Consider the following 26,223-nt stretch of genomic DNA (forward strand, 5'->3'; position numbering starts at 1 on the left):
AACCTGTGTGTGTTTATAGGCTTATTACCTCCTGCCTCTATTTAAGTAATCTGGGACAGTTGTTGGCCTAGGAAATTAGAACAATTTTGCAACCAACTTGAAAGTCCCTACAATTGAGAAGATCTCTGTCCTTCCTGTTGGTTCAAGTAGCAATTTTTCACAATGGTTGCTGCTGCTGTTGCCACCAACATCCTATGACTCGGTCCAGTAAGTCCAGGAGAGGCCCTGCATTCAGTCACAGAATTCCTGCATGTTCCATTCACAAGTACTGCAGTAATGTGCTGAGAGCTGGATATCCCAGCAGGCAGAGCCAGGGTGGACAATGGTCAGGGATGATGGGATCTGTAGTCAAAAACATATGGAGGGCTAAATATTATTATAGGATGAACATGCGAGCAGGATTTGAACCATGGGCAACAGAAGGGATTAAAGATTATAGTAGTTTTATTAAGGTTCAAGAGACAGAAGACAGTGCAGCAGAGGGAGAGAAACAGAAACACCAGGGAAAAGTGGGTAGGAAGTTGGGGGGGAAATGGTTTTATGTTGTGTTGAAATGCATGTGTGAAATTTTGGAAAACTTCAGGAAAAAGGACCATATGGAGGGCTACAGGTTATCTACCTGTGGCGTGAAGCTATAAGGGAAGTCAAATAGGCTTTTGGATGCATAGGGGTCGTCCCCCACTTCATACAGTGAGGGGGCTTTGTAGATAATGCGATGTATGAATAGTGGTGCAAGTGAATCTGGCAGCATTAGAAAGTGCTGCATCAAGTGCCCAAATTCACCCCACTGCAAATATGCACTTCCTTTATATACAGCACTGATGATGCACCTGACAATAGTGTATGAATCGGACACCTCTCAACGTTTTAAGCCAAACCTGCACCATTTATGATGCAGCCAGCCAAACACAGCCCATCAACTGCCTATGGCTGCCTCCCAAGTGTTCTGCAGCCTTCCATTTCTCCCATCTCAGGAAGGCAGGAAATACAGATTTCAGTCCTGTGAAGGTTTGCCTTGGATGGCAGGTGGGCTGGATTCAGCTTCGTGCCTGCCACGTCCTGAAGGCTTGTTTTAGCTCAAGGTCATTTTCTGTTCTCTAGGCAGATGCCCTAACTATGCTGCAAATGACAGCTGCTGGGACCATATCCCTGCACCCACCTGCTCCATCCTCAGATAACATTGATACGCTGTTATAGTTGCTGTAAAATATCAAAAAGCTTGTTGTTTAATCATTCCCCATTCCTGGCAATTAAAAATATTGAAAAGCTTTATTTAAATTCAATGTTTTATATATATTGGCTAAAATAACTTTAAACAAAAAACTTGAGTTCAAAATAAAAAACTAAAATGTTCAAAGCTTACAACTAAGTTGCACCAAATGCAATGGGCCAAATCCAACATTGCACTACAGTGGTACCTTGGGTTAAGAACTTAATTTGTTCTGGAGGTCTGTTCTTAACATTAAACTGTTCTTAACCTCATAGAATCATAGAGTTGGAAGAGACCACAAGGGCCATCGGGTCCAACCCCCTGCCAAGCAGGAAACACCATCAGAGCACTCCTGACATATGGTTGTCAAGCCTCTGCTTAAAGACCTCCAAAGAAGGAGACTCCACCACACTCCTTGGCAGCAAATTCCACTGTTCAACACTGTTCCACAATTCAACCTGAAGCACCACTTTAGCTAATGGGGCCTCCTGCTGCCGCTGCGCCACCGCTGCACAATTTCTGTTCTCATCCTGAAGCAAAGTTCTTAACCCGAGGTAATATTTCTGGGTTGGCGGAGTCTGTAACCTGAAGCATATGTAACCTGAAGCGTATGTAACCTGAGGCACCACTGTATTAAGAATGTTGTCTGTGCAAGTGTATCAGCTTGTCAGATGGAACGATCCCCCCTCCCCCACTGTTCTGGGGGTTCTCCTGACCATCTCCAGAGCCGATTTTTGGAGGCACAGGAAGGGAGTCCCGTTGCTGAGAACTTCTGTTGAAGAGTTTCACTAGGTTAATCACACCCACAGAGCTATGCAAGAAAGAAAACCAAACACAGCTGCCACCTGATATTTCAGGTGCACATCTATGTAGAAAACAAATATAAAAATAAAATATTGCATTTATGATTGTGGGCTTCCTACTGGATCCAGGGTTATCTAAGGCATGAGGAGCCAAGAGATGCCATCCTAATCATCCACTGAGCCATTTTCCAACTGCATGCTATCCAACTATCTGAGCTATGCAATATGTTCAGTTTCAAGTTATGAACATATACAAATCTACCAGTGAAAGAGCATTGGGAGCTATTGCCCAAGTCCTGAATGAACCTCATTTTGCCCACTATGAGCCCTTGCTTATGAAATTTTAGAAGGCCCTTGCAGCCTGATCCTATCCATGCCCTTTTGTTCAATTCTAAAATTTTACTTTCAGATCAGCGTGCATCAGCCTTTAGGCAAAACATCTTCCTTAGTATCCATGAATACGTACAGAGAGAAGAAAAAGAGAGCAAGTCTGGTCTTTCAGCATATAATATTGGTTTGCATGACCAAAGGATTTGAACTAGGCTTTTAGGTTGCATAAAGGCTCTCTTTCACTGCAAATCAATTAATTTTATTTCTTTTGGCAACCGGATAATGTGCATGCTTGTTCTGGAAGTGTATGCATTTCAAAATGGAAACTTGATTAAAAAACAAACAACTAGAAAATGTTGTTACCATAAATCATGACTTAAAAATTGCCTGGCGTGAAGTTAATCCCCCATGGACTAGTCTACACGCTTTGCCGCTACTCCTGAGCAGCACAGGGGGACAGTATACTAGAAGTGCTATTCCCACTCCCAAATGCTGAGCATCTTCTTAAGAGAAATCCAAACGCCTTCCCACCCACCCACAGCCATCTGGAAAGGTTGAACGTATTGTGTGCTCTCCAGAAAAACAAAGAACATGAAAGCAAAGGACAAACTGGTTCTATCTGTGAGTTTATTGGCTCCCACCAGCTTTCCCACAATGCCCTGCCTTCACATCTTTCCTCCCACAACACTGGAGGTGATAATAGCAAAGGCACAGACTGCTGGATGATGCAGTGGCCCCTGCAGAGGGAGGGACTTTAATAATTGCTGCACAGCTTACAGCTGAAGCCCAAGGCTGTAAAAAACAGACTTTTCTTTTATACATCTGGTAGAAGACAGTGCCTGATCAAAGCATGCATCAGACAGAAGAAAGACATCCATGTGGTCACTGAGGTATGGGTGCAGCTTGGGACCAGGCAGCTTTGCCAACATGCAGTCTAAGAGAAGCTGGCCGTCTACTGGAAGCAGAGATCTCCCTTCCCTAGCATTACAGGGCAGCCGGTGGACGATCGGTCGGTCAAGGCTGATCTTTGGCAGACGTTCGGAGAAGGGTGCTGGCAGAAAGAGCCTTAGTCAGGAAACACAGAGAAGGGGAGAATCCTGACACGCCTTCTCAGCAGGGAAAGGGATTACATGGAACAGGCCCCAGAGATCTCGCCCTTTGCTCGCTGTGACTATCACGAATCCTGCCTCTTCCTGGAGGACTTGGGCGTTGCATTGTGCTTCCCATGATTTGAATGTCCCTGCTGTTGCTTCTGACGCATCAGCAGTATTTGACAGAGAAACTGTGCAAGAGCAGCTTTAGAAAGACATCTCCCCACCCACAGCTTCCCCTAAACAGATAGGTAGCAAGAGGAAGCCCAGCAGCACCAAGAATAAGGTGGGGAGAAAGCTCTCTACAAAGCGTTTAGCACCACCTACTGTCCAGCTTTGGGACTGCCACAGGCTAAGAGAGTTGGGGCCTCTCTTTCAAACTCCCCACAGCTGTAGGACCTTCCCCTACGCAGCTGACAGTTTGAGGTTTAACCCGACTGATGCCAATGCTGCCGGCCACCCCACTCCACTCCCCCTTTCCACTGCTGTGGCCTACGCCAGCCACGGCTCTGGTGGAAAGACTGGGAACCCTACCCCAGGGCTACCACTTGCTCCATCAGCGGGAGAAATACTGCCAGCTACCCCAGAAGGTGTCTGATGGTCACAGTGCAAGGTGACAACAGCTGTGTATCAATGAGAGAGAGAGAGAGAGAGAGAGAGAGAGAGAGAGAGAGAGGACTATGAGGACCAGGCAGGGAGTTCAGCCTTTGGTTCATTGTTAGTAGTCCTGAGGGAGCAGCAGAAGGAGGTAACCCAGGTGGGACAGAAGAACCATGGTGACCAGGCACGATCCACGTGCTGATAGCGTCTCATTGTGCTCAGGACAGACAGCAGTTGGAGGGCTTTGTGCTTCGAGCCTAGGAGGACACAAATATGCTGAAGGTAAGAACAGCCAGAGAGGGCAGCACATCCTTCCCTCCCTGCCCAACAAGACTGGACTGGCCATTTTCTACCAGAAGAATCTTACACCACCCCGCATGCACAAAGCACACTGTTTTACATTCTATGATATATATAAAATGATGGTGGTGGGCATTATTCTTGCTCCTGTTTTGTTTTAAGCTGTGAAATCACATTGTCTAAAACAATACAAATAAACCAAACTTGTATGGATATACTTATTGATGATATTATTTCTAATATATATATATTAAACGGTTATACTTAATTGTTCACTTGATATTTTGTGAACCACTTTGGGCACCGTTTTGAGGGCAAGTGGCATAAAAGCAAGCGGATGACGACAATATATTGGGGAAAGGGCCATTGTTCTGTAATCCCAACTTGCAAACAGGACTGGTGGCCAAGGGTTAGATTTAAATCTATGTGAAAAAATCTGCAGTGCACAAGTCTGCCTGACCCTTTGGGATACCTGCTTCTCCCCAAGCTGGGCAGGACGATTCAGTGTAGTTAGTTAACCTACTCCTCCCTGCAACTAAAAGCATTTACCAAACCTAGGAGCATCCAGCCTCCAGAGTTCCATATACAATAAAAGCTGATAAGAAAAGATCCTAAAGGCAGCTGATCTGATTTGGGCTCTAGTTGGTTGGTTTGGCTTTGAACTTCCTTGCTGAGATTGTCCTCTTTTACTCACAAGGAAGTAGATTGGCAGAGTCTATGTGCAGGAGGAGGATCAGAAGCGACTTTGTGGGAATCGCCTCATCTTGCTCACCTGTTGCTGCTGCTGCTGCTGCCGCCGGTATTCCTCCTCGCTGGCCGACAGGGCCCGAGCCAGTGCAAGGTCTTCCTCTTCCTGGGTGCTGTTTGAGACACAGGACTGGATGAGTCAGGCATGCTGCACAATTAAGAATCTGTACCCCCAGCAACTTCCTGGCACCTTCCTCCCGAGATAGGGGAGTGATTTATTTTAACAAGAACTTTCATTCCATTGAAATAATAAAAACCTCCAAGCAGAGGTCAGTATGTTGGTGTGCACATAGTGATCTCACCACATTTAGATCTGTATTTAATGCTTTGAGGGCCTAAGCAGCACAGATGTCTATGCTCTGCCTCCACAGCTGAGGGCATTAACGCTTCTCAATACCACTTACTGGAAACCACAGAAGGACAGAGTGCTCTCAAGCTCGGGTCCTGCTTGCCAGTTTCCCACAGTTTCCCAATGGGCCATTGCCCTGATCTAGCAGGTTCTCCTTACACTCAGAGGACTGGAATTGATATCAACAGTCCTCTGGGCACATGAATGTTAACACAGCCTCCCCGCCCCCATTCTCTGCCAGAGAGTCTCCCATATATGCAGATTCCAAGCAGGCAGCCTGGCACAGTGGCGCCAGTAAGATCTTGAAGCCAGCTGATCTCTGCAGGGCTGGCGCAACTGTGCTGTACCTGCGGGGTTGTGGTTGGGTGGGCACTGCCTCTGCTAGGGACATCTCCAAGGCTCGCTGCAGCGCTTCCTCCTCACTCTGAAATACAAAAGCAGATTCAGCCTGCTGTGGAGGAGGCAACAGCCTCAGCAACTTGCAGCTTATAGGTACAGGGCAAAGCATATGCCAAGACCAAACTAAGCCTCCTGATGTATATTGTACCCACGAGGCATAGTTTGGTCAGAATTGAGTATACACTTCCAGAGTGAACACTAAAAACATTACTTCTGGTGAATGAGCCACCACAGCCCCTAGAGGGCCATGAAAATTTGTGCCCCAGACTTTTTAGACTCATCTACCCATGTACTATCAAACCAAAGGGATGCGTTGGTTGCAAGGTGTGAATTTTCTTTCAGCTCTTCTACCCCACTGTGGAGGTTTTCACTAGAGGGAGTTTGGGTGGGGGGAAAGGAATTTTTACCAGCTTTCCCCTTTCCCCTGCAGTCCCCAATACTGTCTTTCCAACCCTCTGGAGCAGACTTTCTCGAGGCCTAGGGGAAAGGAAGAACTGCAGAAAATCACTTCCCCCACTTCTGGCCTTGGGTGCAGAGTGCCACAGTGGACAAATCTGGACCCAGCCCACCCTGTCCCACCACAGCGACCAGATGCATATTAAACGAAGGACATAAAGAGATATGTCCACTTGTAAGCTGAGACAAGGCTTACAAGTGAAGGCACCCACAAGATAATACATTATTTCTCTCTCCGTTTCCTGAGTTCTTGGTTTCATTTGTAATTCAGCTTAAGATTTTCGTTCTCACTTTTGAAGCTCTTACTTATTTGCCTCTGCTCCTGATCTGTCCTTGGTTCCCCACTGGATTCCATTCTGAACACTTATACACGACTCTTCTCCTTGTTACACCCAGGATTTCTTGTCCCAACTACCACCATCCTTTCTCTCTGGCTTCTTTTTAACACTAGAACAATTTTTCCTGCAAATATTCACAGTTTGTTGTTTCTTTACAAACAAAAACTTCTTAAAATGCATTTCCCCTGTTTCTGCCTGTCAGCTCCACCCCACCCTGCATTTGGGTCCTTTTAAACCTATTTGACTTCTAATATTTCTACGTTTATATTCAGGGAAAAAACCCATTTGTGTAACTGACAATGCTGTATATATACATACACACACACACACACACACACACACACACACGAAGTAAGCACCATCAATTTCAATGAGGATTATTCTCAGTGGGTTTAGGATTGCAGTCTTAAAACTGTTACTGTCTTAAACCAGGAAACACACAACTTTGTATTTCTGTCTTATTCCCATTTTTCCTGCTTAAGACTGCAAGCAGTTTTGCAAGCCATTTGTTTTCTCTCATATTATATATTCTCTCACAGTATATTCTGGTATGTGATCCTAACAACATATATCCACTTTGCAGCCATTTACCTGGAGAGTGGCATATGTGCAATGGGAAAGGCAACAGCCTGTGTTTAGTGGTGAAAATGCCCAGTTTGTTGGCCAGGACTTACCAATCCATTCTGCAGGGCAACCACTGGAGGAGATATGCTTTGTGGTGGAGGAGGTGCTCTTGCCATCTCACTGGCTCTGTGTGCAAACAAAGAAGAGATGTCAACTGTCACTACTTGTGAGGAATGTAAGATGGAGAGGGAAAATCCCCAGGGATGATCCACCAGGGTCAGATTTAAAGCCTTAAGGAGCAGGAAGAGAAGGCTAAACTGGGATCTGGGTTTGGAACACGCACATACACAGCGATGGTTAACTGGCTAACTTATTTTCGTCCAAGGACCCTTGGTCAACCCTTGGGGGCTGTGGGTGCCATGGGTGTGGTCACCCCACACTTTTGCACACCTATACAGGCACACACGCAGCCCCACCAGCCTATTCATGAAGATGGCAGATGGCTTAACTGGTGGGTGGGTGATCTGCATCCTCATTAGGCAGAGGGGTTTAAATCTCTTCACCCACCTGAGCACTACGTCTATTTTATTCCCCATCCCCCTTTCTCACTGTCAAAATTGGTGGTCTGGGCTGTCGCATGCGGACAAAAATTGCTTGGAGGGCCATGAGATGTCTATGGGTTGGGTTGAACCACTTCCTTTTGAGACAAACCTTAAGTGGTAGGGAAGTGTCAGGGATCAAAACTATTACAGGCAGCAATAGTTGTGTCCCACATGTGCGTGACTGTGACAGCGTATTGCGCCGAACCCAAAAGTGACCCCAAACATCGCAAAAATGTCACAAAAGGGGGCAGGGGCGGATTGAGGTGTTTGCAGGCTTTTAAAATGGTGTTTCCAATTTGCGCGATTTCACTTAAAGGGTAGGGGACAATGTAGACTCGGGCAGTTATTGTACCTGCTGGAGGTTGGCAGAGCTGCAGCAGCTCTTGTGGCTCCGCTGCTGGGTGTAGTGCTTGTAGGTGCTTTGGCAGGTTTTTGAGCTCTGGCAATCGCGGCACTCCTGAAATGGGAAACACAACTCTTGGTAACAGGAGCACCTCTCTCGCCATTGCAGCAAGCCCTTCCCCCTTCTTCTGGGACTAGCAAGAATCCACTCCAGCACTATCCTTTCAGGGACAATGTGAACTGCTGCCCATCAACATCTGGAGGGCCACAGGTCCCCGACTCGTGTGCTGGAACAACCAAGGATGGGGAGGAAAGCACTGTCTCCTGAAGAATGCACACCAGCGTTACTGCATGGCTGTATGCGTGTGTCTGGCACATGCCAGCCGTTCTGCCCAGCCCAGTCCTCTGTCCCGCCTTTACCCTGCCTTGGAGAGGGAATGCCCAGGGCCAGCGCAATCATGATCCAGTGGGTGTCGGTGCTTGAGGCAGAAGTTGCCGTGACACTGGTCACACAGAACCTTCATCATCTCTCGTTGCTTGCAGCCAGGCCTCTGACACTTGTTGGTAAAGATCTAGGCAGATGGACACAGTTGTGATTCAGGACAGTTGGCACCCAGGACACATCTGCTTTGTAAATGCATACAAGAGACCTTTGCTCATTGCGAAGGGATCTCTCTGGGGCACAAGCCTGGGCAGTGTGCATGGAGGTCCTGGACTGCCCAGACTGCAAGCCTCTAACCAATGAGAAGTTACATCCGAATTAAGGTAATCCCCAAGAATGGGCCTCCAGATGCTGCTGGACTACAACTCCCATCATTCCTGACCATGGCCATGTTGGCTGGGGTTGATGAGAGTTGCAGTCCAACAATATTTAGAGGGCCACACATTTCCCCCACCCCTGTTTTGAAGCTTGCTCTTCTAACTTGGCTGGCCCCAATTTGGCTCGTAGCCAGTCTGAACTCTGCAGCCAGCCAGACTAAACTCACTAGTGCTACTCGATTTGGATGCACAGCTCATCCGTTATCCCAGCCCTTCAGATACACTCCAAAGAAAGACCCACAGAAATCCCAAGCTGTGGGTTGCTCACAGCTCTGCCATTGAAAGGACCCCTAACCATCTGGACCTCACTGCATAGGAACATAGCAAGCTGTGTTATATCAAGGTGATTGGTTCATCTAGCTGATTGCAGGGTTTGGGACAGGGGTCTCTCCCAGCCTGACCTGGAAATTACAGGTACTTTTTTGTAAGAAAACACACACTCTACCACTGAATAATGGCCCCAAACCTGCTTGTGGAACCCAGAGTCTGCTGGGACACACAATCCAGACTTCAGGGCATATCAGATTTTGTGTGTGTATATGTTTTAATATTATTTTATAAGGAAATTATATTTCTATATGCACAGAATATTTCTATATGCATAGAAAAACACAAAATTAAGGTTGCATCCAACTGTTGTATGTCTACCTATCTGATTCTGATGGACTTAAAGCAAGATGTCCCACAAGAGGCAGCAGAGAGGATGGATGCAGCCTCTTACCTTGCGCTTGCGCTGAGCTGGGTCCGATTTGCAGTCCTGGTCAATGTGTGCTCCCACCACAATGTCAGGCATCTCTCCCCGCTTGACAGGGATCGGGATGCTGCAGAGTGGGCACACGGGCACCTGCACATCCTGGGGACAGAACAGACAGAGAGCAGGTTACACAATGGCCCCTGGCCCACTCAATATGAGAGCATACTAGATGCTGCAGGGTCTCCTCATCTCCTAAGGTCTGCTCCTGTTCGTGGTTCCAGAGGGCCATGCCTTCCAAGGAGAGTATTCTGTTCTCCATCCGCCCCACCCCCCACTCTCCATGTTTATTTTCTAACTGACATTCAAAATTCTGTATCTACTGAGCAGGTGCAGTTTTCACTGGCTGTTTGGGGAGATTCTTTTGCCCATTGGGAGTTGGATAGATAGATAGATAAAAAGGTAAAGGTACCCCTGCCCGTATGGGCCAGTCGTGTCCGACTCTAGGGTTGTGCGCCCATCTCACTTAAGAGGCCGGGGGCCAGCGCTGTCCGAAGACACTTCTGGGTCACGTGGCCAGCGTGACGAAGCTGCTCTGGCGAGCCAGCACCAGCGCAGCACACGGAAACGCCGTTTACCTTCCCGCTATACAGCGGTACCTATTTATCTACTTGCACTTAAGGGTGCTTTCGAACTGCTAGGTGGGCAGGAGCTGGGACCGAATGACGGGAGCTCACCCCGCCGCGGGGATTCGAACCACCGACCATGCGATCGGCAAGTCCTAGGCACTGAGGTTTTACCCACAGCGCCACCCGCGTCCCTGAAATAGATAGATAGATAGATAGATAGATAGATAGAGCTAAGGTAAAAGTAAAGGATCCATTGATGGTTAAGTTCAATCAAAGGTGACTATGGGGTGCAGCACCCATCTCGCCTCAGGCTGAGGGAGCCTGCGTTTGTCCACAGACAGCTTTCCAGATCATGGGGCCAGCATGACTATGCTGTTTGCCTTCCTGCTGCAGCAGTACCTATTTATCTACTTACACTTTTTGGCATGCTTTTGAACTGCTAGGTTGAGAGAGGCTGGGACAGAGCAATGGAAGCTCACCCCATCATGGGGATTTGAACCACCGACCTTCTGATCGGCAAGCCCAAGAGGCTCAGTGGTTTAGACCACAGCGCCACCCGCCACACACACACACACACACACACACTTCTGAAATCTTCAGAGTTCCCCAAATAATCTATTTTGTCCATCAGTGTCCCTGTTTTGGCTCAATTTCTGTCGGCACTCACCACCTAGCCACCTAAGTTCACTATTAAAGAGAGTGAACATCGTCCCATTAAAGTGTAACATCCCATTACAGCCACTAGGAACCACTTGGTTGGCATTGCCCCACGACAGGGCCTGCTCAGTGGTGGGTCTCCACTGGTGGAATGCCCTCCCTGGTGAGGTGTATTTGTTTCTATCATTACTAACCTTCAGAAGGAATTTTTAAATTGTCCTGTTTACTCAGCTATCTGATCCTGAAAGCTACTATTTCTGGCAACACTGAAATCATTGGCTGGGAGAATGTTGATTGTTTCTAAACAGCTTTCATAATGTTTCTAATTATAATCATATAATGATGTGTTTGCTGCACAGGGAGCCTTTGAACGAATAACTGAAGTAACAACAACAACAAACCAACAGTCAGTCCCAATAAGAAGCACTTCCAGAAAATTCCCAGATTTTGAAAAGAAACAGCTTCCTCCACAGCAGGAGAAATTCCACCCTTTGGCGTAGACTCATGAACGTGGAGAGGGCATCTACACCTGATGTGTCAGAGTGCCACAAGCGACCAGACTGTCCCCTCCAAGTTTCACTTACCTTCTTGTAAGCCGAAGTGCAGTTGTGATGGGCGTAGGCAACGTGGTCAGTGCAAAACAGCTGCTCACAAGCATCACATTTCAGGGGGAGGAAATCTGAGGGGCAGGAAAGGACAATACAATGAAGAGTTGCTAGGTATCCTTTATTTTAAGCCAAGAACACACTGGATATGCAATCTCCCAAGAGCATAGGGGAAAGGTAAGAAAAGATCTGAGCACAATGACGATGCCATAGTAACTGATGACTAACACAGACTCAAATAGGTATGCAACTAGGAAAATAAGATCCAGGCTACTCCCTTCTGCAGCCCCTGACTGCTGGGCTCAAGTAACAAGCTAATATCCAATTCTCCCCAGGTTTCTTTAAATAAAGAGAACTAGGAAAAAGCTTCTACAAATAGGACAGGAAGAAAGTGCATTTATTTTTGTCTTATCGAGAAACAGAGCCAGAGCCAGACTGCATGACAGGTGGCTGAGTTGGTAGAGAAAAACCTGGCGTGCAATAAAAGACTGTGGACAACAGCAAAATGTTCTCAAACATTCACACATACACACACCAAGTTCTGCACAGTAGGAAGGCTTCTACTTCAACAAACAATGGGGTGCATGAACCCCATATCTAATCTTCCTTGGCACAAACAGTGGGACCTGTTTCAAAGCCCATCTGCATAAGAGAGCAGTTTACATTTCATCCTAGGTAAATTTCATCCTAACACCCCCAGAAGGATCCCAATCCCTGACCATAAGCAGTTTCTTGCATCAGCATGATGGGGTACAATCCTTTCTGTCTGAAGCATGTAAACACAACTAGTATTTTCTAGCTAAAAAGCACCAGTGTTAATGTTATTATCTGGGATTCCCTGAAGCTAGACAGATTGGTCTTCTTGTATGGGAGAGAGTGGCTGGTTAAGGTAAAAGTGAGGAAACCTGGGACTCTCCAGATGTTGTTTGTCTCCAACCTCCATCCCATCCCCAGTCAGTGTGGCCAATGGTTAGGGGTGGTGTAAGTAGTGACATATGAGCGACCATAAATTTTCCATTCTTGGCATAAGGGATGTGTTCATAGGAGACAGGTAGCAAAGGAAGCTGCCTTTATACTGAGTCAACCTAGCTCACTGAAGGGCAGCGACTCTCCCAAGAGTTCAGATAGAAGTAATCTTTTGCAGCCATATCAGAAGATGCCAGGAATCAAACCTGGAACTTTCTGGATATTTATTTAAATAATGTATATACCGCTTAATCATTAGCATTACGCAGGAAACCAGATTTTAAGAAATTGTATTAAAGTAATTTGGTTTGATTTGTAATAATTTGGAAAATTAATAAAAAATATTTTTTTAAAAAAGCAAGTTTGTCATATGCCTGAAGTTCAGCAAGAAGAGTGTCTATCAAATCTCAGTTGGGAGAAAGTTCCATAAGCTTGGATTCACTATAAGGAACGCACAGCTTCTAGTAGTTACGAGACATTCATCTGAACCATGGAAGACAACCAACAGAGACTCCCTGAAAGATTTCAGTGACAGACAGGGATGTAGGGGACCAGCTAATCCTTAAGATATCCTAGACCCAAGTAGCTAAGGGTCTTGCAAATTAATACAAGAACTGTGCACCTGACCCAGTAACATGTAACAAGCTAGTACACATTTTTAAGCACCAGGGTTATGTTCCTGCCTCCATCAATAGCCCACCCATAGCAGTCTGCAGCAGCTTGAGCTTCTAAACCAAGCACAAGGGTAGCCCCACAGGTAGTAATCAAGAATTGAGGTTACCAGTGCATGAATTACCACAGCCAGGCTATCCCTATCCAAGAATGGCTATTGTTGATGCACCTGCCATAGCTGGTAAAATGTACGCCTAGCCACTGAGGCAGTCTGAAACTCAAGTGTCAAAGATGGATCCAGGAGCACCCACAAACCTGTTGTTTCAGAGGGAGAGTAACTGGCAAATGACTCATCTCTCAGACACAGGAACCATCTATCCACAGTACCTCCATCTTCCCAGGGTTTAAGCTCAGTTTATTTGCCTTCATCCATTCCACAACTGCATCCAGACAATGTTCCAGAAAAAACACAGCCTCTTGTGACTCAGATGTTACGGAGAAACAGAACTGCTCCAAACAGCAGCAGAACCATGCCCTGTGGCACAGCATAACAAAAGGACCATGGGACAAAGATGCAATCTCTCAGTGCTATTCACTGGACATAGCCCTGTACGCAGGAATGGAGCCAATGTAAAAAGTGCCCCCAACACTCATCCCACCATGCTGTTCCAGGAGGACACTGATCAATGGCTTCAAAAGCCACAAACTGGGAGGCAGAAGCAAAGGCGCATTCCACTTGTCCTGCTCTTAATACGGATCATCTATCCAAGTAACCAAGGCTTATTCAGTCCCAAAACTGTGCCTGATTCCAACCTGAGATGGATCCTGATCGTCTGCATCCTCTAGGAACTCCACTTCTGCTCTGCCATCACTCTCTCTGCCACCTTGATCAATAATAAAGCAGCTGCTCTACCACTGAGCTATGGCCTTTCCCTTAAAGGTAGAGCTAATGGAAACAAAAACAAAGACTGTGCAGTGTGCTATGATCATTAGCACTTGCTCAATTTCTTCTGGGAATGAAATTTATGTCATTACTTTAAGCACTGAAGCAACTTGGGACACCAAGATCATTTATAATTTGGAAAATACCATGGGTGCGTCTCCATAGAGATGCACCTACTCACCTGTTCGCTTTTTACCAACACTAACATACCACCTAAATGGAGGCAAGCCCTTTTAACATGCTGTGCTCCACACGTAAAAGAATATGCTGGAGCCATCACGACATGCTATCCAAGCTGCAACATACTACCAGCATAACTTGTGCATGATGACAGAAACTATTTCCGAAATTTTCTAGCTAGTTCCTAGAAGTCATCAGTACTTACCAAAACAAGATATGAATTGTTGAGAAAACAGAAGCCCTTGAAAAAATCAGCACAAATCTGCCTGCTAACACTTTCATGAACTACAGCTCCACAACATGCTCAAGGTTCATTTCAGTGGAAAATTTTTGGATAGTGTGCTTAGCTTCAAAGCACATCCCTTGGCTGAAGGGCAAGTCAAGAATTTTGATATTCAGCCCCAGAACACACACTCGTAAACAGACACAGAAAATCCAGGCTCCCACACTCAGTAGTACAACCTGTTATGAAACACCACACTGCTCTTTGTATTGGGGGGTAGAATGGAAGAATTCTGATGACTGTATCTGTGTCACAGCTGCAAACAGAGTTTTGCTTGTCACCCTGTTTTAGTGGCTGTTGTTTACTGCCTACCTTGGCACGGTATTTTGTCCCTCCTCACCCCACGCTACCCGCTTTTACCTTTGTCCACTTAGCTCAGAACTGTCTGCACAAACTTCCAAAGACTCTCCACGATCTGACAGGAGCCTTTCCCAGCCCAGAGTCGAGGGACTGAACATGAGAACTTCTGCCAAACTATAATCCTTCCCAATCCCAGTCCCTTGACCTCAGTTTAGTTCCCCAAGGAGATAGAAACCAGGAAGGGAGTCCATGTGAGGCATGCAGCTAAAGACAGATTCTCACCAAGGCGCTTGCAAGACGGTTCTGAGCAGTGGGCACCTAAATCTGGAAACTCCATGGCGCTGCAACGGGGCTGGAGTCAGCGAGGGATAAGGGGCAATAATCCTACCTGCTGGGGGAAAAACAGGGTTAGAAACTGCGGGATCAGAGCACAGGAGGGAGTTTTCACCAAAGGAGAGAGGAGATGCCGCAGCACCCACGGGGGCAGAGTGAGAAGAAAGAGGAAGAGGAGCTGCAGCACCCATAGGTGCTTCAGCAGCTAACGAAGGGGCGGGGGGCATAGCACCCAAACGGTGTGGAAAGAGAAGGGAGAACAGTATTGTCGGCTAAAGATAAGCCACATAGCAGGAAGGAGGAAAAATAACCCATGAAGAAAACAGGAGAAAGCAGGGAGGGGGACAGATCAGTACCAAAAACAGCAGGTAGACTCCGCCTTCTCTGCTGCAAACAAGGAAACCTTGGCTCTTCCCACCCCACCCACTTCCGCTCCTAGGCTCGGTGACGTCATTTTGCAAGGCCCATATGGCCATGCTAGGGACATTCGAGAAATTCAATCAGACATTCCTTGTCACTAGCCCCGCCCCGCCCCCCGCCCCCCGCCCCCGGGAAGGAGCCCCGTTTGCCTTAGAACTGCGGAATGTTGGGAAATGTAGTAGAACGCTGGACGCGCTTCCTGGAGCCGAAGCCGCCTTCTACTCGCCTAGAAGTGGAATGGCGCGGTGTATGATGGTAGCTGAAGTCACGCGTTGCGTAGTTCCCGCTTTTTCCTTATGCCGGGCAGTTCCGTCAGCGTCCCTCATACGCTTGAGTGAGGGGAGTGGGGCGGGGTGAACTTGGAGCCGCCGCACGCGGCATTCTGGTCCCGCCTTAGCCGGAAGTGTCTCTATGGTGACGGAGGTTCGGGTTGGGCTAGAGGGGGCCAAGCCACCGCCCGCCTCGGAGCCGGTAAGTGGGGAATGGGGCCCTGTGGCCACCAGCACCGGGTTACCGCTCGCCTGCCCCTCCCTTCCCGTCTCCCTTCACGAGGGTGTTGGACTCCGCGCCCAGGCGTCCCCGGTCCTGCCCTAGAGCGAGAGTTACGTGCCGGGCTCTTGTTCTCAGGCGCTCACACGAGGCGCGAGACGACACGCGCTCCGTCGACTGAGCTCACTCGAAAGGCTCGCGCCCTCTAGCGCCTTTTCTTTTTGGCCCCAGGCAACGTCGACACGTGGGGGCCGCCAGTCTTCCTCCCCACATCCCCGACGGCGGGTTGGGGAAAGTTATATTTCTTTCTTACTACTTATAGGTTTACGGAATGGGGGGTTGAGAGGAATTCATGGGGGCAGATCTGGGCGCAGCCCTTCATCAGGCTCAAGACAGAAAAAACGTGGTCATGTGAACGCCTGGCCTTGGGGGTTTTTTCGTGGTGAAGCGTTCAATGACTGGTCTTCAATTCCTGTGCAGGTTTTATCTCGAAACATCAGACCCGTGTTTGGAGTTCACAGCCCAATGGTAGACTCGCTCTGCTGGTGAACTAGTTCTATTCGTGGGTGGGCCAGTTCACATGTTACATGTTGGCAAGCATTTTACCAGTGTCTCCATCTTGTCAGCTTTTTGACTGCTAGTTTGATATAATCAGTTGTTTATTTTTATGCTACCGCTTGTCTGTTAATAAATTCTCTCAAAGCACGACCGGTTTTGTCATAGTCATCCCTTGGTCTGTTAGGTCATTACATCACACACACACACACACACCCCCTTTAGACAATTGCTAATGGTGTGACCTTGATTCCATTTGCTTATGCTAGCTGCAACATTTAGGGTTTTGAAACAGATGTAGTTCAGTATATTAATGGCCCAATCTCAGAGTTTGAAATAGTGGTGATTCCTGACATGTGCTGCACTCTCTTTCCTGAATAATGTCATCTGTGCAAAACAGCTGAAATAATATGCACCTTTGCTTCCTAGTCAGGTAACTCCTAACAGTTGTGGGTAGTACAACTTGAAGACATTCCATTTTATTGTATTGACTGACATATTGCTTTATTTTGTCATATATCCCTAGTGTGTCATTTAGTAAAATGTAATTCTAAAAACCAAGGTTCCCTTCCTCTGCATTTTCTGTTGTCTTGGACTGTCCCAGTCATTGTCTGTGATGTGTTCAGGATTCAGTTTCTTGCAAGTCAACAGTTACACAGCTCTGCTCTGATTGCTGTTTTTGTACAAGGATTTTTCCAGGTGGGTTGTGTGAAAGTCATTTTCCAAAGCTATAACAATGCTTCTCCACCTCATCCAGGATGTTTGTTTCTTACACATTTTATTTCAGTTTTAAGTACTAAACCTTATTTTTTTCTGTACAGTAGTCAGTGCCGACTTCCAAAACCTATGGGGATATATCTAATGGTGCCCCTCTATGAACATAAGTGAGTCTTTCCATTCTCAGAAGGATATGTGAGTCAGCAGAGGCCTCTGCTAATGGAAGATAGAGACTATTTTCATTGATTTCCCCTAGTAGCCCCTGCATCACCTTCTGTGCTGTTCCACCTTTCCATTAGCAGAGGCTGGATCAAAAACTCTTTCACAAATGGAAAGGCATTACTGTTGAATACAAGCCATAGTATTTTTATCACCTTTTTTTAGCACGAATAACAGAATCATAGAATTGTAGAATTGTGGAAGGGAGCTTGAGGGGTCATGCCTGCAATGCAGGAATCTCAGCTAAAGCATCCATGACAGATAGCCACCCAACCTCTGCTTAAAAACCTCCAAGGAAGGAGAGTCCACCACCTCCCAAGGGAAACCATTCCACTGTTAAACAGCTTGCTGGATCAAGCCAACATGGTCCATCTAGTTCAGCATCCTCTTTCCCACAGAGTCTAACCATTTACCTCTGAGAAATCCGGCAGCATGACATGAAGGCAAAAGCCCTCATTTATTGTTCCCAGCATTCGGTATTCAGTATTCTTGAGTTTAGCAATGCTTCTGGTTAAGAAAATATGTGTGCCTATTTCTGGTTCATTGATCGGTCTGCCTGACTTGTCTGCTTTGGGATTTAGTTTGCATACTTCTCTTGTGCAGTAAGTGTAGCGCTACCACTGTTACTATTTTTTAACATTTAACTATTTTTTAACATTTTTAACATTACACCAGCAGTGTACTTAGTGCTAAGCAGAATAGGCAAAGGATAGTCGCTGTTCAAGATTTTACAGTCTACATTCCATGAAGGACACTTGGGTAGGGACATGTACCAAGAGGAGACTAGGAGATACTTGTTGAAATACTTTATTGCAGAGGTGGATCCTGAGGAAAGACTCAAAAAGGGGGAAGTGCCTTGACATACTGAAAGGTGGAAGTTGCGTTTGGGTCTTACGAATTTCATGGCTAGAAGAAAGAGCATGAGTTAGAAAGGTAAAGAGAGGGGCTAAGGCAACTTCTGTGATGAAATAATCAAGTGGCCTTAGGCAAGCTGTGATTTCTTGGTCTCCCCATATCTGCAATATCGGGAAAATAATGCTGTCCTATTTTACAAGATGTCTGTGAGACATTTCATTAAGATACGGTATGCAAAGTGTTTCAAAGCAACATAAGAACTTAACTATAAGTGAATTCATGATCTGCTTTAGAGACTTCAGTATCCTTCTCCCAGGGGTTTGGGCAAGAAACCTTAATGGTGTTTTAAGTAGCATTTGACAGGGTAAATAGTTGGAAGTATGCACTACTAGTGTGGGGCTGATGCTGGAAAAGACAAGCAACTCAGGAGAGAGTTACAGGGGCGATATGATCATAGGGAGATGAAATGGGAAAGGTGGCAAGGCAACTCAGGACCAGATAGCTACTTGTTCTTAATGACATACAGATATAGGTTTGTATTTGTTATAAAAATGCCCAGACAGGTGAGTGTTCTTTTACTGTCAGCTGGGGTGATGGAAAATGCAATCCATCTTCAAAATTCATTTGTCTGTTACCCAGTACCCTGCCTTGTACAGTTACGTTGTGCACTCTTATTAAATTATAGATGACTAGGCAAGTTGGGACATGCTAATAATTTCAGATACATACTTTTCAATATTACTGTGAAGCAGCTTTCCATATATTTTATTAGCTTGTTGTTGGAAGCCATTGCAACAAATGGAAACCCCTGGTTTTCTTGCTATGTTTTAGGAAAACTTGCTCATATTCACTGCTTCTGCATCTAGCATTTCCACCTTAACAGTTTCTCCCATCTTCCTATTAGTAGCATAACCCACTCATAAATGACATTCTCAAATATATTTCCTCCTGCTCTCCTCCATTTCATTGGTCAGGACTCAAACAAGCAATTCCAAGCAAAATCCCATTACAGGCTTTTAATGTTCTTTTTGGCCTGATAGTGAGCTTTTGCCATTGCTTTAAAACTAGAGTGAAAAGCACACCACTCCTACAAATCCTTAGTACAGTCATAACAGAAGAGGGAACCTTTGGAGCATAGCTGTCAACTTACAGATTTGAAAATAAGGGACCAGCAGCCTTGAAAATAAGGGACCAGCAGCCAAAATAAGGGACCTGCAGCCTCACCTGTTCCAGGCACTCCAGTCTTCCTGTCCTCCTGCAGTCTGGTCAAACTCATGCTGGTAGCTTCAAGAACACTGTCCAACCAACTTTGTAACCAGAGGTTCAATTGAATAGAATCTGAATCACATGCACCACAAGGCCTATGCAGCCTCAACTTAATATGGCTCCCTGGCCTGGCTTTGCACTGCAAAGTTTGCAGCAGCACATGCAACAAAATGGCGTCCAGCATTCAAAAAACCCCTCAGCTTGCATTAACTAGCCACACACAAGGCATGCAAGCTCCACCCCCCCAGTCGTTCTTAGACATCTTATTGGGTGAGCAACACAGCCAAGCAACACAGTTGGAGCCTCCCTCCTCCCTGGCCGGCAGGGAGGGAGGGAGAGGAGCTGCTTCCTTTGAAATTTAAAGGATGACATTTAAGGGACACCTATCAATAAGGGACAGCAGCGGGACATGGCGCTGGAATAAGGGACTGTCCCTTCAAATAAGTCACACTTGACAGCTATGCTTTGGAGTAGCATTTGTAGTGGTAGTTCATTGGATGGAGGCAATAGAAGGAATTAATGCATCCGTATGCTGTTTTTGAACACCGGGGGCGGGGGGAGGATGCTGGTAGCTCTATTACTAATCATATTTAGATTTTGAAGAGCCAGCAGCTGCTAATTGTGCAACTCTTCTTAGAAGAGCTTTCGGACCAGTAGGCAGTTCTGAGAACTACTATGGTGAGAGTACTCCTTGGAGAGCTCTTTCCTGTGAATAATAAATGGGAATTGAAGTTTTATTTCTCTTGTAAATCAAGCTGGACTTGATTCACTTGATTCGAGTACCTCTATTATGATCAACGGAGTGGTGTGCCACCCATGTGCGAGACTGAGGCAAGAACTGTGCTTTCAAGAAAAGAAGAAAGGTGGTTCTGTGCCAAATTTAGCAGCTGTTGTTCAAATCCTGTTTGTAAGTAACAAGTGAAACTTTCCGGGGTTGCCATGGTATGCATGGCATACAATTTCACATAATCGTTCTGCGGCATACTGTAGCTGTTGTTTGGCAGTGGGTCATATTTGCATCAGCACTATAGCTAATCTCTTTTAAAAGCCCAGTTATGAGATGTGTGGAAGAAAGTGCTGTTGAGAGCATCCTGGTATATTGCTCTTGACCCATAATAATATTGAAGACAGGGAGATGCTCAGATATCTTGATAGGATTCTATGCTTTTGATGTTCCAAAATTATTTATGCAGAATGCAAACTGATTAGGTGATGAGAGAGGAAGGAGGAGGTGGTATGGCGTTTGATTCAAAGTTTGAAACAACACACTTACCTAGGAGCAAGCCCTGTTGAACATGCATAGTATGTATAAAAGCGTGTTCTGTGTATTTTTTTAGGGTGTGCTTTTTGTCCTGATGCCCCTTTTCAAGGTGGTTTAAATTAGTTAGTTAATTAGTTAGTTAATATCCCACTCTTCTTCCCAAAGGAGCTTAGGATGGCAAACAACAAGTAATAAAACAATAAAAATAATTCCAATATGGATTCAGACAGCAAATTATCTCAATTCAAAAGGTTGGATGAAAGAGGACGGTCTTGAGTGGGCATCCAAAAGACAACAGAGGCAGCTCCTGTCTGATATTCAAGGGGAGGGAATTCCTAAGGGTAAGTGTCACTGCACTAAAGACCACCTGATAAGATGGTATTTGTAGGAGGCCCTCCCTTGCAGAGTGCAGTGATCATTTGGGCACATAAGAGAGGTAAGACGATATTTCAGGTATCCTGCTCTTAAGACAGTTGCTTGCCTTTTAATGTCGCATCAAAAATTATCACTTGAAGTGGACCATTTCCCTTCACCATAGGGCCTGTCCTTCATGGATCTATTTTGATTGAATTTTTAAGTAGGTTAGATGAGCCTCCTATGGAAGATCTATATAGGAATGGTTCTGGAGAGGGGATAGATGGGCCCTGAAGAATTTTCTGTGTTTGAAATTGTATAATCTCATTTCTCTGCTTTTTCTGTTTTTGGTCTCTCAAAATACCTTGAGGATTAATCAGCCTTCAGAACTTGCCTGAGGAACAGTATCTGGTGGATATCAAGCAACACGTTTACAAAATGAAATTCTATCTTGCCAAGTGCTAGTAACTCAGTGTAGTCTTTGTTTTTCCCCTAATCTGTGTGTAGGGCTTAGATGTCACTACAGATTGGAGATTGTTGTTGGGTGTCGACTTTGTAATCCAATACCGTACATGCAGTGTATCAAGTGCTGCCTTCTGAACTGCAACACACCACCAGAGCTGTATCAGCAATTCATGGGAGGGAGGATGGATGTGTATTGGACACAAGGTCCTTTTGCAATGAGTAACAGTATCACTTCCCACCTCTTGGTTCTCAAGTACACTAACCTTTGATAAACTTTACGATTTTAGGATAGGAAGGGGGGGGAGGTTCTAGGATGGCCCTGCAGGGTGGTGCTTTTGATGTGACAGCTCACCTGAAAGAGGGCAGGAGTTGTGCGTCACACTTCAGCATGTAGCCTGAATGGTAGACAAAGTCCTGTTCTAGAATGTTATGGATGTTGACAGTTCTTTTGGCAGAGAGGCAGTTTGCTTTGAGATAGCATAGAAGCTTGTTGTCAGAACAAAGGTTAGTGCTGTCCGTTGGCTCTGTACTGGTGGTAGGAACAGAACATAATAACGGTGAAGTGAAACTTCAGGGACAACAATATTTTTGTGAGAGAAGTCAACTGCTAAGAGCCCAAAGTATGTCCAGCCAAAAGAATGTTTTTTAATCAAGTTAGAGACGAGATGTCTGGTATAAATCCTTTTCAGGCTGTCTAGAGGACCATGCAACACCACGTCTGCATCCTAGTACACTGGAGTTCCACACTACTGCCAATTCTGTGAGCTGCTACTGGTTGTACAAGGTCAGCACTGTCCCCAAATAACCTAAAGGGCTTATCACGTGAGCAGTCTACTCTAGGGTGGCATGTCTTTATAGGTGAGCAAGTTCCCTTCTGTTTGAGGGTATATTAGATCCACTTATTTTGTCGTCTAATGCATTAAATACCAGCCATTTTACAAGGAAATGGGTGTGAATACACCTTTCTGGCTCAATAGGTGTTGTAGGCATTTTAGTTTCTTTCATATGTATGCTGTGACATTTTTCTTCCTCTCCCTGCCTTCAAATCCACTAGCATCTGTTTAACAAGATTGCCTGATAAGCATCCTAGCACAAAAGGTGAAAGGGGCATATTCAGCATGTTGAGGGAAGCCTCATTGCTAATCCCCTGCAAGTCAGGTTGCTGGATAAAATAGGTGAATGTTATTTTAGAGCCAGGATTGGACTGTGCTTTGCTTGTGCCTCCTGCTGCCTCTCCTGGCTCTTTGCACAAGGGACTGTTTGATTGAAACCTAGACTGAATTCTTTTGGCACTGCCTTGATGAGTCAGCAGGCATGTGCTGTGAAGAAACAGCCAGCCTCCAGTAGGAACATAGCAATTTAAATGTCAGATTTTCTTTGGGTAGGAAAGCTGATTCCCAATATTATTATTAATATATACACACACACACACACACACACACACACACACACACACTATGTAATGAAAAGGGCAAGGGCAAAGTAATCCATTTAACCTCAGAACATAGGTTAGCAAACACCCCCAACACTAGGTCTGAATATTTTCAGGAATGCTTTCTAGCATGAAGTTTATCACTGGTTCAATACCCCTTTGGCTATCAAAATGTCACCTTGCCGCTTATCAGCACCCCATGTCATCCTCTGCAAAAAGTAGCTTGATTTTGTAGACATGCTTATTTTTCAAACTATGTGTGTGCTCTTGTTCCAACTACTTGCTCTGTATTCTGGCAAGATGTGTGGAGGACAAAATTGCTTAGAAAAATGACTGAATTATCTGCTCCTTCTCCTTTTTGGGAACCAAACTCTGAACCTTGGGACTTCCATTCCCAAGCTCTTCCGCAACAGCTCCAGAAGGATTTGTTGCCTGGCTGGGTAACCAAGTGAAGAACCTATAGTGCTGGAGCTAGGTTTAATAAACAAAGTTCTGCTGTTATGTCTAGTTCTGTTCTTGGTTCTAGGCTTTCTGTGGTATAAGATGTAAAAGAACTGGTGGATGGAAGAATCCTGCATGAGAATAAGAAACACAAAGGTGCAAGCAGGAATACTGAGCAACTATTGCTAGCTTATTTGCATTATAAACAAGTGTTTATGTTGTTAACCTCATTCCCCTGCCATCCCCTTGCGCAGGAGAAAAAGCCCTTTTCTGGCTGTTCTTCCCTGTAGCACAAGCCTTCCTGGTGGTTTAATAATAATAATAATAATAATAATAATATAATATGCCGCCCCATCTGACCGGGTTGCCCCAGCCACTCTGGGTGGCTTCCAGCAACACACACATAAAGTAAAACATCAAACATTAAAAATTTCCCTATACAGGGCTGCCTTCAGATGTCTTCTGAAAAATAATAATATATGTCCTTTGTATGCTGTAATCTGGTCTTTTTCTCAGCCTTGATGGCACTGTCTTTCATTAGTCATCTTACCAACGACAACAGAGATTTACTGGAGTGCTTCCTTTGGGCCTTGTAAAGTTCACATGTTTGTTTCTTTCAGGCTGGTCATGGTGAAGATGCCGCTCTGACTCCGGTTCACCAGCTGTACTCACTGAGAGTGTGGGATGGCTCTACATGGCCTCTGTAGGGCCAGAAGCCTATAGCCTTGGCCTCAAGAGGGGAAACCAGTTCCAGGTGGGCATTGCACCAGGGCTGACGGTGCCGCCACTCACAACAAAGCTTCACGAGAGTAAGGCCTGGTACCTTGCTAAGCAGCAGGTGAAGCCCATTTGGCAGCTGGAACAGAAGCATGTGACCAATTTTCAGGACCTCCAATCGGTCCACTCAGGGATTTCTTCCCAGCGTCCCCGCCTCTTGTACCCAGAGTCATTATGTAGTGATACAGCATTCCTGACTTCACCTCCACCTTTGCCCCACGCTCTCCCAAACTTCCTCGGAAGCACCTTGCTCTACCGACGTTCTTACTTCAGACACAAGCCTTATCGGAGGCTTGAGTCCATCTGTTTGCAGCCAACTTCTTTGGAGAAGAAACCTTTTTGTGCTCCGCTCCCTGCCTATCGCTCTGTTCTCAACAACACCATGACATCCTCCGCCATAGACCCATTCTTTATGCCGAATACTGCTGCTGACTGCTCCAATCCAGTGTCAAAGGGGTTCCCCCTAAGCTCAGGGAAGCAAAACTCCAATTCATACAGGCCAGTGCTAAACAATAACTCTTTCCTTCGGCCAACTAGTGCAAAAGTGCCTTTGCAGCAGCAGTACCACCAACCGCTGCCACCAGAAAATAAGAAGCTAAAAGGCTTGTCAAGACCTATTGGCTTCTCTTGGACCCACTCTGGTGGAAATGGAGATGGCGCTCCTGCGAACCTTGAAAGAAAGCTTGGGAAAAACAGTGGCATAACTCTTGAGCAACCCAGTGCCAAATCTCCTCGCTCGGCCATTCACAATGGCGTGGTTCTCAAAGTGGAACGGCCCTCCTGGCGACTCGAAGATGGTGAGAACAGGTCTCAGAACCTGAAAGAGCAAGATGTGCGGTTGACAGAAGCTATGCGGAAGCTGACTGCAAATGGGATCCGGAAGGTTAGCACCTACAACGAATTTGGTCACCGCATTGACAGCTCTTGCCTTATGAATGCAAACTTCCACTCCAGTCTTTTCAATCGATGGAAGCCACACATAGTAGCACAGATCACCCCAAAGGACGTACCAGCTGCCACCTCCCCAAATCTGGAGCCTGGTAGCCGCCACCAGAGCCTTATGGTCACAGAAGCTGCCGATGTCTGCACTAAACGCATCGATGTTCGTTTCTTAGCCTCAAATCCTGAACCTTCCAACCACTGCGCCTTGAGTCAGACTGTCAACCACACCTCTGTAAACGCTGGAGAACAAGTGGTAAAAACAGAGCTGTCCCCACGGACTACAGTCTCTGAGGTAGAGACAAAAATTTCCTCTCTTCAGTTAGGCACGGATACAAAATGGGGGAACCCTGTTACTGTGAAAGAGACCGAGTAAGTACTCTGGCAAATATGTCTGTTGGGGTGGGTTAGTGTTTCCCTTTCAGTACTCTTTGTGGCAATAATTGCCAACCTGTAGCCCTCCAAGTGTTGCTGGATTACACTTCCCACAATCCCTGAATCATTGACCATGCTGTCTGTCGGGCTGGGCGAAATCAGCTTTTCAACAGTGCGGTATATCATCAGCCAAACATCGCAGTCTGGTAATATACTGTATTGTTGAAAAAACAAGCTGCATTGGCCTCAGCCAGTGAGATCCCAGGTGAAACTGCCGCATCTCTCACTGTGGAAACTGAGGCGGTTTCACCCTAGTGCCTAGTGGGCTAGGACAACACAGCTTGTTTGCATAGCTCAGCTGGGGCGCAGGAAGGCTCCCAATCCCCAGCAGTGCCCCCCCCACTTGTGTGGGAGCCAGCACCGGGCTGGGGGGATCCTTTAACTGCTCAGCTGAGCAGAGTGGCAGCCACACGTGCCTCAGCTGAGAAGTTCAAAGATGAAGAGGGAGG

General features: G+C 46.1%; 2 protein-coding genes and 1 long non-coding RNA gene across 21 annotated transcripts in view; 1 reads left to right on the plus strand and 2 right to left on the minus strand.

The window, feature by feature from the left end:
* Positions 1-2,953: 2,953 nt before the first annotated feature.
* ZFAND2B (zinc finger AN1-type containing 2B) lies at positions 2,954-15,925 on the minus strand. Of its 5 annotated transcripts, none has more exons than XM_083717108.1 (10): positions 15,796-15,925; positions 15,099-15,204; positions 11,512-11,606; positions 9,672-9,803; positions 8,552-8,703; positions 8,142-8,246; positions 7,298-7,373; positions 5,778-5,854; positions 5,107-5,194; positions 2,954-4,291 (listed from the first exon to the last, which is right to left on the minus strand). In XM_083717108.1, the coding sequence occupies exons 2-10, from the start codon at positions 15,151-15,153 to the stop codon at positions 4,253-4,255; spliced, it is 819 nt and encodes a 272-aa protein (XP_083573234.1). In that variant the 5' UTR covers positions 15,154-15,204; positions 15,796-15,925; the 3' UTR covers positions 2,954-4,252. The 5 variants fall into 5 exon arrangements, with proteins under 5 accessions (XP_083573234.1, XP_083573236.1, XP_083573237.1 ...); XM_083717110.1 differs by having other exon boundaries at positions 15,727-15,828; XM_083717111.1 differs by having other exon boundaries at positions 15,099-15,207; positions 15,727-15,803.
* The window catches only part of TTLL4 (tubulin tyrosine ligase like 4), a 29,369-nt gene continuing 18,943 nt past the window's right edge, over positions 15,798-26,223 (plus strand). For 3 of the 15 annotated variants that reach the window (XM_083737771.1, XM_083737761.1, XM_083737767.1), the window contains exons 1-2: positions 20,330-20,577; positions 24,244-25,711. In XM_083737771.1, coding sequence (XP_083593897.1) covers positions 24,318-25,711 — 1,394 coding nt within the window. In that variant the 5' untranslated portion in view covers positions 20,330-20,577; positions 24,244-24,317. Of the gene's footprint in view, positions 16,041-17,138; positions 17,313-20,329; positions 20,578-22,206; positions 22,371-22,439; positions 22,535-24,243; positions 25,712-26,223 lie in introns of those variants that run through there. The other 12 variants (XM_083737759.1, XM_083737758.1, XM_083737766.1 and 9 more) reach the window with 8 other exon arrangements.
* Positions 18,341-22,162, minus strand: LOC310836295. The gene is made up of 2 exons (XR_014559998.1): positions 22,103-22,162; positions 18,341-18,455 (listed from the first exon to the last, which is right to left on the minus strand). It is a non-coding gene; the product is annotated as an uncharacterized lncRNA (long non-coding RNA).

Source organism: Podarcis gaigeae (assembly GCF_964106915.1).
Source record: "Podarcis gaigeae genome assembly, chromosome: 1".
Taxonomy (NCBI): domain Eukaryota; kingdom Metazoa; phylum Chordata; class Lepidosauria; order Squamata; family Lacertidae; genus Podarcis; species Podarcis gaigeae.

What these genes read in the sequence shown, in the direction of transcription:
- ZFAND2B (XM_083717108.1), bottom strand. Translation starts at nt 15,153, where the DNA reads ATGGAGTTTCCAGATTTAGGTGCCCACTGCTCAGAACCGTCTTGCAAG. An exon ending in GCTCTGCCAACCTCCAGCAG is followed by an intron (nt 7,374 to 8,141) that starts GTACAATAACTG and finishes GTTTGCACACAG; the next exon opens with AGCCAGTGAGATGGCAAGAG. An exon ending in ACCCAACCACAACCCCGCAG is followed by an intron (nt 5,195 to 5,777) that starts GTACAGCACAGT and finishes TGTCTCAAACAG; the next exon opens with CACCCAGGAAGAGGAAGACC.